Source organism: Capra hircus, assembly GCF_001704415.2.
Source record: "Capra hircus breed San Clemente chromosome X unlocalized genomic scaffold, ASM170441v1, whole genome shotgun sequence".
In the NCBI taxonomy this organism is placed as follows: domain Eukaryota; kingdom Metazoa; phylum Chordata; class Mammalia; order Artiodactyla; family Bovidae; genus Capra; species Capra hircus.
The window spans coordinates 11,632,283-11,651,667 of record NW_017189516.1 but is presented as its reverse complement, the minus strand read 5'-3'; the positions used below and the strand labels follow the sequence as shown (position 1 = coordinate 11,651,667).

Below are 19,385 nucleotides of genomic sequence, written 5' to 3'. Positions count from 1 at the left end.
TTCTCTTACAAGGTCCCGCACAGGATCCCATAATGTCCATTGTGAGTCTTCTCTTGACAATGGCAATTTCTCAGACTTTCCTTGTTTTCAGTGGACCTTAACACTTTTGAGGGGTGCTGGTCAGCTATTTTGTAGAATCTCCCGCAATTGTAATTTGTATAATGTTTTTCTCATTAGATTGGGGTTATAAGTTTTGAGGGAAGAAGACCACAGAGATAAAATGCCATTGTCAACTCATCATATTAAAGGTAGATGCTATTATTTTTACTTAATCTTGATCACCTAGCTAGCTAGTGTTCTTTGGGTTTCTCCAGTGTAAAATTATTAATTTCCCCCTTGTCATGCTGTACACTTTGAAAGTTACGGTGTGCAGTGCAGTTTAAGGAGTAGAGAGTTATGCTCCACCTTCTTGAGGGTGAAATGGCTACATAAATTGTTTGGGATTCTTCTGTATTGTCGATTTGCCACCTGGCTATTTGTTTGTTTGCTTAATGATTTGTTTATATAAATATAGACACAAGGATATGTGTTTAATACTTTGGATTATAATCTAATACTACTTTATTTTATTACTCTAATTGTTCAAGCTTTGGCTATTGGGAGCTCTTTCATTTGGCCCATGTCATTTGACATACCACCATCCATGTGGACTTTTACTAATACTTCTTTATGGCACTACAACATGCTATAGGCTAACATGTTTATTTCCTGCTTCCAGCAGTCCTATCATGAACCAATTCTCCAAGGATCCCTGGTTCTTCTTACTGGAAAATATTATTAAAAACCTTGACCTAAGTGCTTGATCCTACTGACGCATCATTACTTCTAAGCCTTCTCAGCTGACAGAGGGGAAAAAACATATATATATCCTAGCCAATATTTACATGCATATCTATATATATTCTTATATGTAACCATTTTTATCTATATGAAGCTAAACAGGAGTTCATACTGATGTCTTCAACTCTAATCCATTACCATACGGATCATTCTAGCCTTCTCTCCTGCTTGCCTATAACCTCCCACTCCTACGCACCATCCACTTCATCATCCAAATTTAACACCTAACAGTTTTCAGAATTGTTAACTCACACCTCCACAGGGGAGACTTTATCAAATAGAGTACATACTTATCTATAGTATCTTTTGTCTTTAGTCTAACAAACTCTACTGATTTCCAAAGTTACTTAGGTCAGCTCTTTTCCCCCCACCTGCTTCAGTGAGGTTATTTCATATATATGTAATAAGAATTTCTGTCACATTCTGCATTCCATCCTGCGATCAATTTCTTAATGAGTTCTTAAATGACTTTTTAAACTTTGCATACATAATATTTACTCTTTGTGATGTAAGGTTCTATGGGTTTTTAAAAAATGCATAGTGTTATGTATTTACCATTGCAATGTCATAAAAAATAGTCTCACCACCCTTTTACAAAGGCAGCCCTGTGCTCCATGTACTCAGCCTTTCCTCCTCCTCCTCAAACCTCTGGCAACCACCAATCATCTGTTTACCTACCATTTCTATAGTTTTGTCTTACAGTATGTAGCATTTCCAACTGGTTTCTTTCACTTAGCAGTATATATTTTAGATTCGTCCACATCTTTGTGTGGCCTAATAGGTTATTCCTTATTACTGATCATTCCACTATATATATGTATAAAGTTTATCCCTGTATCTATTGAAGAGAATCTTGATTGTTTCTAGCATTTTGTGATTATGAACAAAATTGCTATAAATATTTGCCTGCTACTTTTTGTGTGTAAATAAGTTTCAGATTAATTGGGTAAATATTTAGGAGTGTAATTGCTGCATTGTATGTTGGACTTTGTAAGAAACTTATAAACTGTCTTCTAAAATGGCTGTACCATTTTGCATTCTCACTGGCAATAAATGAGAGGTCATATTGCTTTGCATCCTGGCCAGCAATTGGTATTGTCAGTCTTTGTTAAAATTTTATCCTTTCTAATGAATGTGTAGTGGTACCTTATTGTAGATTTAATTTGCATTTCACTAGTGACAATCTTACTCACTTTTTGTTATAATCTATGAATGTTTTAAACAATAGTTTTTGTTTTACTAACCAATTCTCCCTTTATTGGAATGAAGGGAACAAATGCTTATAAAATGTTAGGCTCCATTTATTTTGAGGAAAAGGGTCTAAAATTCAAGCTACTACCATTTTATAAATGTGTAGATTTTATATTTCTGTATTAATTAGCTACAACATAGGCAAAGGAGGTAGCTGCTAAAGTGAATGTTAAGTCACTGTCATAGAGAATCAGTTCAGTGAGATTGTTGTGCAGAAAGTAGAGGGAGCTTGTTTATTGGTAAGTAAGATGGCTGTTTTTCTGGATGTATCCAGAGCTTCTCTTTATTCTCCTCTCCCTCCCTACCATCACCACATACACACACACAACATCCTATTTTTTATCCTCGCCTCCTGAAAATGGAAATAGTAGCAAGAAAAACTAAAATGTACTCAGAATATACATGTAGCATGATTTCTTCTCACTTTAGGATCAGATAACCAGAGTGACTTTTAATTCCTTTTCCCATCACCATATAACTTGCAGATACACAATTTCTTCTAAAACTCTTCAAAATCTGATTTTGATTGTCTTATAACCCTAACTTAGGTTCTCCCTTTCGTGTATGCCCAGCACTGCTATTTCTTCCAAGCCACAAACTTGTCTTTCCCCCTTTAATACCGATTACATCTTATCCATTCTATATTTCATTTCTTCAGGGTCACACTAGGTGGAGAAAATTTATTTCTTAAATCAATTTTACCTTGACTGTTAGGACAAAGAACACAACTTTGATTGGACATCTACAAAACACCAGGCACTTTCATACATGTTCTCATTTCATTCCCATAACACTATAAGGTGATTATAATTCCCATTTTATAGATAAGAAAATTTAGAGCTAAGTAGCATGCTTTAATACATTTGTACATGGTATTCCCTCTACCTATGATGTCCCTTAAGTTCTATCTCTATTTATCAAGCTACTAAAGCTTTATAAACTGCTTCAAGCTTTACTTCCTCAAGTGGTGATCTCAGCAGTTTCTGTGTCAATTTTGTCAAGACTCTCCAAGTAATTCTGATACTTGGCCCTGGTTAAGATCCATCATGCTAAACAGTGACTATGTAGAGGGCAAAGGCCACATCTCACTTTATTTGTATCCCTATTACATTGCATAATATCTTACATTCCACAGTATTTTAGCAATAAATGTTTATTAAATGAATGATTGGGGTTTTATGGAAGTGTAGACATTTTTTGCATTGCACTTGATGAGTAAATTTAGAGCCATTTGAGCAAATTTCTTCAGATAACTGCTAAATCTTTGGGGAGTAGTTGAAGTAAAAGGTGGTGGTAAGTGTGAATGAAACCCATGTAAGCAATGAGGCAATGATTTTTGGAATGAAGAGAATGCTTATCATTTTTGTTTACAAAAAAGCATAAAAATAAATATCTACTGTTCTCATAATACAAACTGTTAAAAGTAGTCTGATTAAGTATTTAGCTGGTGTGAATACACAGCAGATAATTGTAAATCAGGGATACTTCTTTGGGAAACAGGTTGCCGTCAGAAACAGGAATGACATAAAGAGTTAAACACTTACTAAATAAAGCAGGCATAGATTAAATTTTTAAATAGTTGAAAAACACTGCAGTGGGAACTCAGAAAAATTTTGGTGGCGTGATATTCTTTACAAAAAATAAACTCCTTGGTGACTCAAATCCTTTGAATACCTTGCGCTCTGTGGTACTGAATGCTGCTGGAACTTACATGTAGTAGCTTCTTCATTCTACAAAACCTTCCATTTTATATTAAAGGTGTGTATTTTAACAGAATTTGACTTTTATGGGCAAGAAGTAATGCAAAACATTTCTAATCAACTCTCTAGCAGACATGGCAACACTTTCCACACAACTAGATTTCAACTGATAAGAGATGAGATTTCTGATTACTATCTCAACAGATACTATTAGCACAGGTCAGAGATTGTGACTGGCAAGTGCTCACACTTGGGAATCTCAGTACTAACATAATTCGTAACATTATTTATTTCTTAGAACTGGGCTCTGCACAGTCCCAGTTCAATGTCAACTGAAGACCCCAGGAAGATACTGTACAGCTGACTTGATTTGCCAAAGAAATTTGAAAACTTGTTTAAAGCAATTAAAAGAATTCTTGTTGTTTTTTGGCAATGCTAGGTAGAACTTGGCTCGTCATGGAGCTGGGGTAATCAGAGAGTGAGCAAATGGTAATTTAGGTCCTTAGGCTAACATACAAGCTTTGAAGCTGGAATATTTCTAATTGCATGCCTAATGCTTGATTGACATGATTCTGAGGTTAGACAACTACCCTCAAGAAGCTGCTCCTAGTTTCTCATTTTTACCAGTGGCCATCTGCTCCTTCACACAGAGCTGTGCCACACAAACTGGCAGTGGTCTGCCAGGGTCCAACATGTTTCTTCCTAGAGGTTAGATTCTATTCTGGGTTATAGAAAAGCACTTCATTATATTTAAACAATAAGTGTGTGTGTGTATGTGTATGTATGTGTGCTAAGTTGATTCAGTCATGTCTGACTATTTGCGACCCCATGGACTCTAGCCTGCCAGTCTCCTCTGTCTATGGGATTCTCCATGTAAAAATACTGGAGTGAGTTGCCATGCCCTCCTCCAGGGGATCTTCCCGACCCAGGGATCAAACCCATATCTCTTATTTCTCCTGCATTGGCAGGAGGATTCTTTACCACTAGTGCTACCTGGGAAGCCCATATGTGTGTATGTATATGTGTATGTGTGTGTGTGTGTGTATGTGTGTGTAGTAGTAGAGTGCAGAATTTCTCTAAAATGAGTAGAGAAGGCATTGGAAGTATGGGGAAATTTCTAAAGCAAAGGAAATGGCAGCCCACTCCAGTGTTCTTGCCTGGAGAATCCCAGGGATGGGGGAGCCTGGTGGGCTGCCGTCTATGGGGTTGCACAGAGTCGGATATGACTGAAGCGACTTAGCAGCAGCAGCAGCCCTAAGTTATAGCCACTTCTCTGGAAATGCCTTTCTCATCTGTTTAGAAATCTTGTGCTTACTTTTCAAATGTCCACTCAAAAGTCATCCATCCCAACTTCCTTACCTCAAGCAGATAACTTCCTCCTCTATGTTTTCATTGACTTTCCTCCAAGACCTTACTATGGCATTCATCATATCAATGGGATTAGTTGTTTATCTCCTCATTAGACAGATTGTAAAACTCAGAATAACAAGGTCTACAAAATTCTTTATACCCTCAGTGCCTTGCACACTACTTGGCTAGAGCAAGTGCCTAGCAAACAGTGAATGGATAGATACATGAGTCAATGGAAGGATGGATGGATGGATGATAGGACAGACAGGAAAATGTCCATTCATGAATGTCTGTCCACCTGAAAAAATTTTGAGTTCTTCTCCTAATATTTTAGTCAAGGCCTCTGAATATAGACATAGATTTTCACTGGGTTTTTTAAATTTGTGTGTCAGTTACACTTTTACTATTTTTTTAAGTGGGGAAATAATCTATGTGATTAACCCTATTAAAAGACTCAGGAAGGAAAATCATATGTTCATGTCAATCCATGCAGACAAAGTGGCTAACAAAATCCAATACAAACCCATGACACAATTTTCTCAAAAGACAAGGAGTAGAGGGGATGGTGAATACTGAATGCTTTCCTTCTTAGATGAAGAACAAGGTAAGAATGTCTCTGACATCATTTCTTGTCAGCTTTGTGAGGAAGGTTCTAACTAGTGCCATAAGGAAAGAAAATAAAAATTACAGGTTACCAGTTCTGACCAATTTTCTGCTGATGGGTAGGGCTGTGTTCCCTCCCTGTAGTTTGGACTGAGGCCAAACTATGGTAGGCATAATGGCAATAATGGCGTCAGTACTAAAGGAGACCAGTCCTGAATATTCATTGGAAAGACTGATGATGAAGCTGAAGCTCCAATAATTTGATCACCTAATGTGAAGAATCGACTCATTAGAAAAGACTTTGATGATTCTGGGAAAGATTCAAAGCAAGGAGAAGAAGTGGACAACAGAGGACAACATGGTTGGATGGCATCACCAACTGGATGGACATGAGTTTTAGCAAGCTCTGGGAGATAGTGAATGACAGGCAAACCTGGCGAGCTGCAGTTCATGGGGTCGCAAAAGTCCGACATAACTGAGCAACTGAACAGCAACAATCAGTTTTGAAAGAAAATTCAACTGTCTTTATATGCAGACAATGTGATCATCTTTGTAGAAAATCATACAAAATCTACAAAACAACCACTAAAAACTGGTAAGTGAATATAACAAGTTCACAGGACACAAACTCTCTATTTAAAAATAAATTCTATTCATATATAGCAGCAATTAACAATCAAAAATATTGACATTTAAAAATATGTATTTCATAATGCATTCAAATACGTGAAATAATGTTAAGATGTCGTTTTTCCCCAATTTGATCTATCCTAACTCTTTTTGTAGACATTGACAAATCAATTCTAAAATTTATCTGGAAAGACAAAGTACTTTGAAATAAAACAACTCTGAAAAAAAAATTGGAGGGCTACGTGATCTCAAAGTTCATAAGAAAGCAACAGTAATCAAGATTCAATGTTTTTAATATGACAATAGATGGTAGGTCAATGAGCAGAACAGTGAACCCAGAAGTAGTCCCACACATATATGGTCAATTGATCTTTAAGAAAAGTGTAAAGGAATTCAATGGAGAAAGCATAGTCTATCTAATAATAATCATGTTGGAACTTTTGGGCATCATTATTTTTGTAAAAACCTTGATTAATAGCTCACATTCTACAAAAAAATAACTCAAAATAGATCATAGACTTAAATGTAAATTGTAGAGCTATCAGGCTAAGAACAACAACTCAATTTTTTTAAATGGGTGAAATATATAGAGATACTTCAAAGAAGATATATGAAAACATGCCCAACATCATTGGTCATTGGATAAGCAAATTAAAACCACCCTGAGAGAGTAGTACACATCTAAATTAAAAACTGGAAACGGCCCATTTTGTCCATGAACAGGTGAATGGATAAACAAATTCTGTTACATCCATAACATTGGAATATGCTACTTATCAATAAAAAGGAACAAACTGCTGATACATGTTACAACATGGATGCATCTCAAAATAATTAAGCCGAGTGAAAGAAATCAGACCCCCCCCAAGTATAATTGTATTGTATTTTTATATATAATTGTATTTTTATACAATGTTTAATTATACATTGTATAATTGTATTTATATGAAATTCTGGATGATGAAACTAGTCAGTAATGACAGGAAGCAGATCAGTGGTTGCCTGGGAATGCAGAGGGCACTGGACATGTGGATTAGTGGGAAAGGAGTACCAAGGAGTATGGTTTCACAGCTGTACATATGTATGTCAAAACTTTACTTGTACCCTTAAATGTGTACAATTATTGTATCCATGTTCAACCATTACAAGTAATCTTCATGGTTGAGGATAAAGCTGGTTGTAAATTAATCCATAGTTCATGTTAAGAGAAAGGCTTTGGGGCAGGGATTGGAGGAAAAAGACAGTCGGAATGAGAGACAGGAGCTATGCTTAGATGGCCCTGGGCCAGCATTCTTTTTCAGGTGAGGATTCTTGGAGGCTGGTTTGAGTTTAGTAGGGGCAAAAGATTCCTGTTTCAAAGTTCCTGGTTGGTTTTGGAGTAGCCAAGTAGTACATGCATGTGGTTTTTAAAAATATGAACTATGTACATAAAGGATTATAATGTAAACAATATTTCATGGTTCTAACCCTCTCTACTCCCAGTTCTAATCCTCTGAGATTATTACTTTTAACTACTTTTAACTCTATTAACTGTTTCTCTAGTTCTTCTGTGATTGCTTCCATAGATACTGCTATTACTTTATTTATCTTTTAGACTTAATTAATTTTCTACTGTGATGAATCTTTACCTCAATTATTCTACCTCTCATCCTAATGTGGTTATCATGCCTTTTAGTCTCTCTGTTTATTAGAGAAGTATACTTAGGCCTTTATTTCTTCTTCCATAATCTGGGCAGTATCTCATAACTCTTTTTTGTAAGATGAAGCCACTAGTTCTTCCCTTTATCTCTCATCTCTTCTACCTAGTACCTCTTGTCATTTGGGTATCACATTTATGTTTTGTGTTTCATCTATAATTAAGTATCTCTATAATTAAGTTAGCCTGTGCTTTTGTAATTGTTTATTTGTGAAAGTAGAAAATCAGTATTCAGTGTTTATACTCTTGTGGCTATTTAAAAATTTCCTCTCTTTTGTCAAGGATTATGAGAGATTTAACATTTCCTAGTCTATATGTGTTTTTTTTCCTGAATTTTCTAATTGCCTGTATTTTTTCCCTCATATTATCTGCAGTATCCACAGTTTCTCTAATTCCTTAAAGGTGAGTAGAATCTTGAGCACCCTTCTCTTATTTTCAGGATTCTTCCTGGAACCCTCCTTCCTTCCATTCTGACTGAATGCTTCTTAGACCTGTTGTGTAGCTGTCATCCTTGGACTTAACTTTTATTAGTCTCTAGTTTTATGTTCACCCTTTACAGAATCCCGCATGTCTCTCTTTCTTTACTCATATTTCTTTATCATTTTGCTGGAGTATATTCCTAAGGAACTTTCTAAGATAGGGGTGAGAGGTGAAATTTGAATCTTTGCAATCTGGAATTTTTTTTTTTTAACCATCAAACTTAATTTATAGTTGGATAAAAATTAAACAGTAGGTTCAAAATAAGTTTTCCTAAGAACTCTGAAGGCATTTCTCCATTGTTTTCTCTAACACCTAATATTGCCGATGAGTTAACCAATCTATTCTAATTCTTATTCTAACTTTTAATGTTTTTCATCTCTGAGAGTTTTCAGGATCTTTCTTTTTTATCTTTGATGTTCTGAAACAATGTATATAGGGGTTGAGAAAAGTGGCTGGATACCCCAAATATGAGGCCTGTAAGTCCCACCCATGTGCAAAGAGCCATTATGCTGTGGGGGACCTCTAAATGCCTGAATGTGGATTTCTTTCCTCTGGGGCACTAATGCCCATAGTAGGTACTTCAGATTGTTCTTAGATTATAGTCTTTTTAGAGGATAATGTTTTGGGTTTGTTTGTTTGGGCCTTGAGAATAAATGCCTGAATACTAGGGTGTCTATACTCTGGAGCAGGAGATGATTATTCAATACACAGGCTTTCAGTGAATTTTTCACATTCTATTCTCACCCTCTCCCTTACTTGGCATTTCCAAGTTTCAAACTTCTCTGGGGTCCTACAGGAGCAGACCAGCATCCTCTAGGCTGTAAGCTCTCTCTGTTTCTTTCTCAGCCGTTCTTGACCCTATCCACTTTCTGTCTTTCAGAAACATACTGAAATCTCTTTACTGCTAATTTCCTCTGTTAGTCTTTCCATTAAATCTTTTTTTAAAACTTACTTAATAATAAAAAGTGGAGCTAAAATTGTTTGGTCAGTCAGCCACCTTGATCCAGATGTCCATATGCTTGTCAAATTTTAAACTTTATAAGCTTTTAATGATTTGTAAGGGATACTTGTAACTAGGAGCAATAAATTGAGCAAACCTATATTGTTTACTCGTTAATAGAAATTAGAGAATTCATTGGGGTTAAAGCTTGGTGAAAGAGATCAGTAAACAGCAAAAAAATTTAATTCTCCATTGCTCCATGGAAAGATGACTTTAGTCCCTAAACTAACAATCAAACAATGGATATGCATAGAACTGACTTTAATGAATATTTTGCTGTTCATCATTTCATTTGTTTTTATTTTATCCTACTTTCTTTTTGAGTGAGTACCTCTGTTGAAATGTTAAAGAAAAGATTTATGAGACAATACTCAGCATGAGACTTCCTTTACTCACTGTTCTGATCATAAACAAGAGTCAGGAATTTTTCTCTGGGAAAAGATTTCCATAGAAACACCCTAATGGTTAATCCTAATCAACAGCCATGTCTTTAAAAAATTGTCTTTTCTCTGTTCTATAGCTACTGAAACAGTATTGGTCTGCCTTATGTCAGATGACCAGTTGTTCTGTATTTACTTCAAGTGAGGCCCTGGGCACGCTTAGATACAAGAGACACTAAAATGACAAGTTATCTAAGGACAAAGTACAATATTCGATTAATCTCACAGTGCAACAGTCTTCCTGGACTTGCAGCTTTATGACCAGTCCTTTTCTGCCCTTTATGATTGTAGTGTAAGTGTTAAAGTTCTGGGTTTGTATCCCAGTCCTTTCCTTTTCCCCTCAACACTCAGGTTTGTGCCTCACAGGTATTTATTGCAGTTTGAGTCTCTGCTGATTTTATCACCATGATTACCTCCCTGCTCCTAAGATAGTTGTATTGAATTCAATTTTGCAGTACTTACACCCTATCCTGCCTGACCTTTCCCTTTGAGATTCACTTTCTATACTCACATTTCTGTGAGCCAGTCCTAGATTGATGGTCCACACACATGTGGGTGTGTGCTTAGTCACTCAGTTGTGTCCAACTCTTTGCAACCTCACAAACTGTAGCCCACAAGACTCCTCTCTCCATGGGGATTCTCCAGGCAAGAATACTGGAGTGGGTCGCCATGCCCTCCTCCAGGGAATCTTCTCAAACCAGGGATTGAACCCAGGTCTCCCACATTATAGGTGGATTCTTTACTGTCTGAGCCACTAGGGAAGCCCCACTGGCCACATATCTATGTTCACATCCTTGGTATCCACCCATCCCCGTGGGTATGAAGGGAATGGCAACTTAACTCCAGTATTCTTGCCTGGAGAATCTCATGGACAGAGGAGCCTGGTGGGCTACAGTCCATGGGGTTGCACAACTGAGCAACTAACACTTTCACTTTCAAGACTCATCTTTTCTTAAAATCCTTCTGACTGCTTAATTTTTCTACAGTGTTTTGAATGGTTTTGCCCTCTTAGAATCGATAGCAATCCCCTTCAAGTTCAGACTGTTGCAACTCTCTTTTCACTAGCTACCTCACTCTTACCTTTCTTGATCTTGAATGTTACTGTAGACAACATGATTTAGAAGTAGTTTATGAGATTTAGGTCTCCACTGGGAACCAGAAGGGATTTCATAGTGAAATTTTGGACAAGGAAAAAATCCTTGTTTAAACTTGCATAGGCAATCTCCTTTCGGTCATAATGCCCCTCTAACCTGCATTAGTCCAGCTTTGTAAAGATAAACTGCAACATTATTATAAAATTGTCAAAAACCACTTAAGAATTCATAATTAAGAGAATGTATTTAAGCTAATATTTTCTGAATACCAAGATCAGTATTGGCTGAGATGGTTTTATCCTGGCACTTATAAGTTCTACAGGTACATTCTGATATATAAAGTGATTCTATTCACAAATGGTACCCTTAAGTGATTTCCAGGTATTACAAGAAGTATATGTCTTTCTCCTTATCAAAGTGTCAAAGTGTCTTTTACTTTAGGCTATGGGAAATTATTTATTACATGAGCAGATTCTCCCAAGAGAAGGCAGTCATGTCTAACATATTTTGCTGCCCTTGTTTTTATTCAAAGTTGTCACTACCAACTTCACCCATACTTCTAGGGATCAAAGACTAAATCTTCAACCAAAAGTCTTTTCTTTCTATATGACACACATATACACTGGTTTTTTTTTTTTTTATTTGTGGCTGCAACTGCTATTTGTAGAGCCTGTCAGTGTCTGTATTTCTGTGTTCAACTTGTGGTCAGCTAAAAAAGAGGCTTTGCTCAGAAAGTTTCCAAATTCTGTACTATTGCATTCCAAGCTGGTCACGGTTGCTATTTTCCCAAGCAGCCCACAACTATGTCATGTTATTTGAAACTATGCTTAAGTGTATCCTTTAGAGTATTTCTTATTCCCCTTCTGCTTATGGTTATGCCATAAAGCTCACCATACTGAAGATGCTTGGGTATTCTTCTGTCATTGCCTCTCTGCACATGTCAGCTGTGAGCATTGTTTCAATGCTCTTAGACCAGCTGACTTCCAGAATCTCAGTAGGGGTGGACCTCTCCTGCCATTTCACATTAAACATGACTCCAACAGGAAAATCATTCAGCAAGGTAAATGTGCCATCTTTGGTAGGTATGTATTTCAAAGTCATAAAAAGCTACAGACAACTTTCATCGTCCATTTATGAGAATCAGTTCCATAATTGTTCTTCAGTTCTGTTCTGGATGGTAGGAATAGGGCCAAACCTAGGAAACATGATCAGAGGAGAAATCTATTTTCCCCCTTTGTGTTAGTAGGTGTGTATTTAAAATAACTCACCTTTCCCTATAATACGCATCTTAAACAGATTTCCCCTTAACCAAAGGACAAGACCACACAGGTTCAAAACCTACAAGTAACCTTTTAGGAGTTTACTACCAATAGAAGAGAAGAAATTTTCATATTAAAAATATTTGGCATTATTTGATGTCTTAAATGATATCTGCTGCTCATGCTGCTATTAAGTAGCTTCGGTCATGTCTGACTCTGTGCGACCTCATAGACAGCAGCCCACCAGGCTCCTCTGTCCCTGGGATTCTCCAGGCAAGAACCCTGGAGTGAGTTGCCATTTCCTTCTCCAATGCATGAAAGTGAAAAGTGAAAGTGAAGTCGCTCAGTCATGTCCGACTCTTAGCAACCCCATGGACTGCAGCCTACCAGGCTCCTCCATCCATGGGGTTTTTCCAGGCAGCAGTACCGGAGTGGGGTGTCATTGCCTTATCTGTAAATGATCTCTAGAGCCCCAAAATAGGATGTAAGAAAAGGCAGAGACTGAGCTGGTCTATAGTATAATTTCTTGCCAGTGCCACACTATGGTAATCTCCTCAAATAAAGATACTATTCTTTTTTATTTTCTACTTTGTAGTCACTTGCATTATGGGGCAGTGATTTTTAAGTCAAACTGCCTAGAGAGCAGAATTCAGTAACTGCTTTTAGCTCTATGTGAAAAATTTTTGTTCTCTTTAATTTCCATGTTTAATTTACTACATAATTTCAGTCATTATCATATATATTTTTTAAAAAGTGGATAGTCCCCAGCACTCACATCAGAGGTGTCCAGGGTGCCAATTTCCTTTGGCATTTGGACTGAGGACTGCTACCTCTACCCTGACCCTGCTGGTGGCAGCTCCTATGGGATGCTCTGATCAATGTTGAGTGTCCTTGTTTCTTCTCTCTCACTCTTAAGATCCATTTGGTTTGCTAACTGCCAGTAGTATAATGTGTCCTTAGTCTACCGCACCATGGTTGATCTTAAGAAATGTGGTCTCATTCATGTCAAATAAAATGCTGGCTTTATAGAATGGATTACTGATAGTTCTATTATTCTTTTGACAGAGAGACACTTATTAGGGGCCTACTATGTGCCAGGTCCAGAGCTAGGCAATAGGGTTACCAAAATGGACAAAATGAGGTCTCTGCCCTCAAGAAGCATATGGGTAATTTCCTATGAATCAGTAAACTATTAATACAATCACATACATTGCCATGAAGTATAAAATGAATCAAATTTATTCTATGTCAATATTGGTAAAAAAAAATTAAAAGGTACCCAATAATTTTGAGGGTTGAGATACTAGAGAAAAAGTGTTCATAGCAATATCTGGAGAGTCACTAGCAATAATGAATTTATCCCTCATGTCTCAGCATTAACGAATTTTTTCCAGCTGAGATCCCTGTCATCTGCAGGTGCTGTTTAACATGTATTTTACCATAGGAAACAAGGGTGTAATCAGTTAATAAAGTGTAAAGAATTAGATTTTTTCCCCTTGAACAAATTGCCTGGCTGTGGCCAACATTCCTGATGCCTCCTCCCTTGTGCAACAGTAAAGAAATATTTGAAGAGAGAAGACTGTTTTGTTCATATTCTACAACTTGCCTCTGGAGACCATCCTAATGAATGCAAAACTCAAGCTAGAATTCTAGACTTTGTATGAGCAGCCACTGATTTTTGTCTTTACCATTATACTACACAGAGGATGGTTTTCCCTCTTACCTCTAATTGAGACTCAAATAAGGTCACTGTGAATAGGAATCCTCTTTCAGTCTAACCATTGTTCTGTGTTGCTTTCATTGAGAAAATGGAAACTATGTTCTGTTCAAAGCATTTTCATATACAGGCAGTCCCCATCTATTGAACACTTGACTTTTTTTTTTCTTTTCCTCATTTTATTTATTTATTTATTTTTTACTTTACAATATTGTATTGGTTTTGCCATACACCAACATGAATCTGCCACAGGTATACATGTGTTCCCGAATCCTGAACTCCCCTCTCTCCTCCCTCCCCGTACCATCCCTCTAGGTCGTCCCAGTGCACCAGCCCCAACTGCCAACAGCCTCTCTGAAGGGACTTTAAGCTACTCCTACTACCGGTGGAAACTGGAGTTGTTTCTGCTATCTGTAGGAGCTGGTTTCTCCCTCAGCTCTCCTTCTCTGGGAGCCTCAATTCTCACGGGCTCCCATCAGACCCTTTGAAACAATTAATATGTGATCGCATTCTCCCACTGCTGCCATCAGGACATAAGAAGCTGATTGAAGACCCTGCCAGAATCCTCATAGGAGTTGAACCCATGAGGGAACACAAAGAGTATAAAGAAAATTCTAGAATTCTGGCTGGTGATGGTGGGAAGGTTCTCCATTTGTGCTTCAAAATCCCTATCCCCTAGAAACAGCATTATACTGTAATAACATACCTATGTAAAACTCAGTTGTCTGACAGATTCACTTATCCAGACCACAGCCAGAAATAAGCAGTAAACAAATGACTTCTAAGCCACCAGAGAATATGCATCTTACTTTATGCAAAAACCATTCAGAAACACACTGCCTGCCTGTTACTCTGTTTTTACATGATTTTAATTAGTTTTAATGAGGTGACAAGCCTATAGAAGATTATAAGCAGCAAATTTGAAGAAACTGGAAAAGATGTTACAACTAGGTGGAGTGAAATCTGATAGTTGACAGCAAGGTTAAGAGACCAAAAAAAGCGTTAATAAGAAGTTAAGAATTCAAAACCCAACCACAGTGAAAAATCCCTTTGCATCCACAAGCATGGCTACAATTAAAAATTGATATTATCAAGCGTAGTGAAGATGCAGAACACTGGAACTCTCTTACATTGCCAGTGGGAATATATTAATACAATGGTACAGTCCCTGGAAAATAGTTTGATAGTTCCTTATAGTAAATACTTACCATATATCCCTAAGGTTCCACCCTTAGGTGTTGACCCAAGAAAAATGAAAACGTATGCCCTACAAAGACTCATACTCATATCAGCTTTATTCGTAATATCCCCATACTGGAAATAACCAAAATGTCCCTCAAAAGGCAGATGCGTTAAAAAGCTATAGTATATCCATACAATTAAGTACTACTCAGGAAGAAAAAGGAATGAACTACCAATATTCAATAATGTGGATGAGTCTCACAGACATTTTGCTGAGAGAAAGAAACAACACAAAATCATATAATCATGTTGTATGATTCCATTTATCTAAACTGCTAGAATGGGAAAAACTAAGGTATGCGATAGAATCAAAACAGTGGTTCCTGGATTTAGGGTAGCACTGAAGAATGATTGGAAGGGCCACAAGGGGAAATTCTGGGGTGATGGAAATGTTCCACATCTTGATCTCAATGGTGGTTACAAATGTGTGTATTTTTCAGACTGTATGCTTAAAATATGTGCACTGTATTGTATGTTTGTGTGCTCGGCCACTCAGTCATGTCTGACTCTGAAGCCCCATGGACTGTAGCCCGCCAGGCTCCTCTGTCCATGGAATTTTTCAGGCACGAATACTGGAGTGTGCTGCGATTTTCTTCTCTAGGGGGTATTCCCAACCCAGGGATTGAACCCACATCTCTTGGTCTCCTGCACTGGGAGGCAGATTCTTTACCACTAGCCCCACCCCGGAAGACCTTTAATTGTATATAAATTATAGCTAAAACTTTCATAAAAGAACAAAATATGTAAAAGGAAAAATTATTCCAAGGATCTCCTTGCTATAGGATAAAATTTTAATTCCTTAACATAATCTGGTCTTTGTTTAATATCTCTTGCCTCATTCCTTACCATTCCTTCCCACCTCCTACCACTTATTTTAAGGTACTTTTATTTCCAAAAATAGCTTTTCTCTCTCTTTCCTCTGAACCTTGAAGCATAATGGCCCTTTTGCCTGGAATTCCTTTTCATTTTCCCATTCCTCACTAAATTCTCAACATCCTACAGGATTCATAGAAGTAGCACCTCCTGCAAGAAGCCTTGTCCACTCCCAGTCTGTATTAGATACAGAGAACTTTATGCTTCTCTTTACTTAACAAAGCATGTATCACTCTGTAATGTAATTGTAACTTAAAAAAAAAAAAAAACACTTAAAACCATAGTGGGCTGGTGCCATTTAATGTACAGGCAAATAGTTTTCTACATACTCAGTAAACACAGAGTTAAATCATGTTGTAGTCAAAATAGTTGGAGTTTCAGCACTTCAGCACAAGTTATTAACAACACTCTTCTATCTAGAATTACTTGTTCTACACTAAAATAATTGAGATTTTAGTGTAAATAGCAGTTTGGGATTATATCATTATTATTGTGATAAGTTATTTATGTTGGCATCACTGACTCAATGGACATGAGTTTGAGTAAACTCCAGGGAGTTGGTGATGGACAAGGAGGCATGGTGTGCTGCAGTCCATAGGGTCGCAAAGAGTCAGACACAACTGAGCTACTGAACTGAACTGAACTGAACTGAACTGATTTATGTTGTGGGTTAAGTAACTTTATTTGGGCTTTATCTGGAAACCTAGCCAGACTTTATTATGTTGATTCTATGAGAAAATGCATTTTACATTCCAGACAAGTGAGAAGGGGGCAATAGAGGATGAAATGATTGGATGGCATCACTAACTCAATGGACGTGAGTTTGAGCAAACTCCAGGAGATAGTGAAGCACAGGGAAGCCTGGCATGCTGCAGTTCATGAGGTTGCAAAGAGTTGGACACAACTTAGTGACTGAACAACAAGAAAGAAGTGACAAAAACACTGCTCAGTTGAACTGTGTGAAATTGCTGATATTTAACCATTTTTGACATACAGAAATGGCAATTTCATATGATTCAACCTAAATATTTTTAAATAAACCCTAAGGCAAGTTGGAGATTGCCTGTACATTCATGTATCAATTATGTATTTAATACATGTATATATTCTGCAAAACGCTAATCTTGTATATTAAGGCTATTGGCTGCAGTTTGTCTATGTAAACAGTAAATCACATGCTTTCTAGAAAGTTTATGTAGAATGTTAAGGCTTTCTTGAGTTCTACCCATCTTTTTTCCAATTAATCAAAGATGCAGCAGAAATGAGGTTATTCTGGAATTGTTTATTTTTTTAACCAACACTAGGATTTCTTCCTTTTAGCCTCTAAACTATCTAACAAGTCTATTTTAATATTAATTTCAATTATAATCATATCTCTCATTTATTAAATGCATATTAGATGCTGTGTACTTGCTAACACAATAACTACTTAATGAACAAAGTACAATTATTGCCCCTATTTATAAATGAGGAAATTAAAACTTAAGGACCTTGCCCAAATTTACACAACTGTAAGTGGAAGAGTTGGGTTTGGAATCACTTTCAATCCTATTTTGTAATACTCGGTCCACTGTTTTCCTCGAGCACATTTTCTTTAGCCACAAATAAGCATTCATGCTGAAAAATTATGATTTATTCAGTCAAGTATATATTTAAGCTGTGATTATCATTAGTGATACCAGGCCCATTCACATATGAAATACATTGTACTATTATGAGAGATCATCATAAGACAGTAGAGGACCAAGTACTGAAATGAATCTTATAGACCACAAGTTCTATAGGAGTTCTATTGGAGTTCTATTGGAGTAAGAAAGGGAAAAAATAATTGTGCACTTGGTCATTACTAACTTCCAGAAGAGTGTTAACATAAACGATACCATCCTATCATAATTGGATGCACACCATTCTGGGAAGAACCCAAAAGTTCAGCATAGATAGGAATGTGGAAAAGTAATGGCTGTATAATAATGCGGTCCAAGAAGGAGCAACAAGCTGAAGTCTAGTTCTGGGAAGACATCAGTTGTGTGTGAGGGAAATTGGAAATCTATGACTGGGATCTCTGAACCCTAGAACTATACTGACAAGTAGGACTGAAGGATTACCCATTAGATATTTGGTGCAGATGGCAGAGGGGCAGAAGATATTAACCAAAATTTTATGCCTACATTATTAAAATAATAATGGTACCAAAAATAAATTTGTACAGTGGAAGGGAGGGTGAGCTTTAGACACTCTGATTTTTTTTTTTGGAAGTATAGTTGGTTTACAATGTTGTGTTAGTTTCAGATGTACAGCACAGTTGTTCAGATGAATATATATATATATATATATATTTCAAGGTGTTTCACTTAAATGTTATTACAAAATATTTATAGCTCATTGTGCTATACAGTAGGTGCTTGTTGTTATCTATTCTATATATAGTAGTGAGTATACATTAATCCCAAACTCCTAATTTATCCCTCCCCCTCTTTCCCCTTTCTTAACCATAAGTTTGTTTTCTATATCTGTGGTTCTAGTTCTGCTTTGTAAATAAGCTCATTTGTATCTGTTTTTAAGATTCCACATATTAGCAATATCAGATGATTTTGTCTTTGTCTTGCTTCATTTAATATGATAATCTGTAGGTCCATCCTTGTTTCTGCAAGTGGCAATGTTTCATTCTTTTTTATAACTAATACTCCATTGTATATTCCATTCCATATCTATCTATCTATCTATCTATATATATATATACGTACCACATCTTTATCTATTCATCTTAGACACTCTGAATTTAAAGTGAAGGCAGACTGTCTACAGAAAGCCAGTTTTTTCTGTTGGCTATTGTTGACTGGGGCTTCCCTGGTGGCTCAGTGGTAAAGAATTTACCTGCCAATGCAGGAGACATGTATTTGATCCTGTTGGGAAGAGCCCCTGGAGAAGGAAATGGTAACCCATTCCAGTATTCTTGCCAGCAAAATTCCATGGACAGAGGAGCCTGGTGGGCTGCAGTCCATGGGTCGCAAAAGAGTTGGATATGACTTAGTGACTAAACCACAACAAAAATAGTTGACTGGCTCAACCTTTAACTTATCTACTCGTTATTTTTCAGATGGCCCTTGTGAATTTCTTCATCCCTAAAGAAAAGTCATACTCTGAAGAGGAAAGTAGGCGTGTTCGCCGCAATAAAAGAAGCAAAAGCAGTGAAGGAGCAGATGGTAGGTC

At 36.9% G+C, this 19,385-nt stretch overlaps 1 protein-coding gene across 4 annotated transcripts in view; it reads left to right on the top strand.

Moving 5' to 3' along the window:
• EDA (ectodysplasin A) overlaps positions 1 to 19,385 on the top strand; it is a 338,578-nt gene that overhangs the window by 243,932 nt on the left and 75,261 nt on the right. For all 4 annotated transcript variants that reach the window (XM_018043984.1, XM_018043983.1, XM_018043982.1 and 1 more), the window contains exon 2: positions 19,273 to 19,378. In XM_018043984.1, coding sequence (XP_017899473.1) covers positions 19,273 to 19,378 — 106 coding nt within the window. The remainder of the gene's footprint in view (positions 1 to 19,272; positions 19,379 to 19,385) is intronic.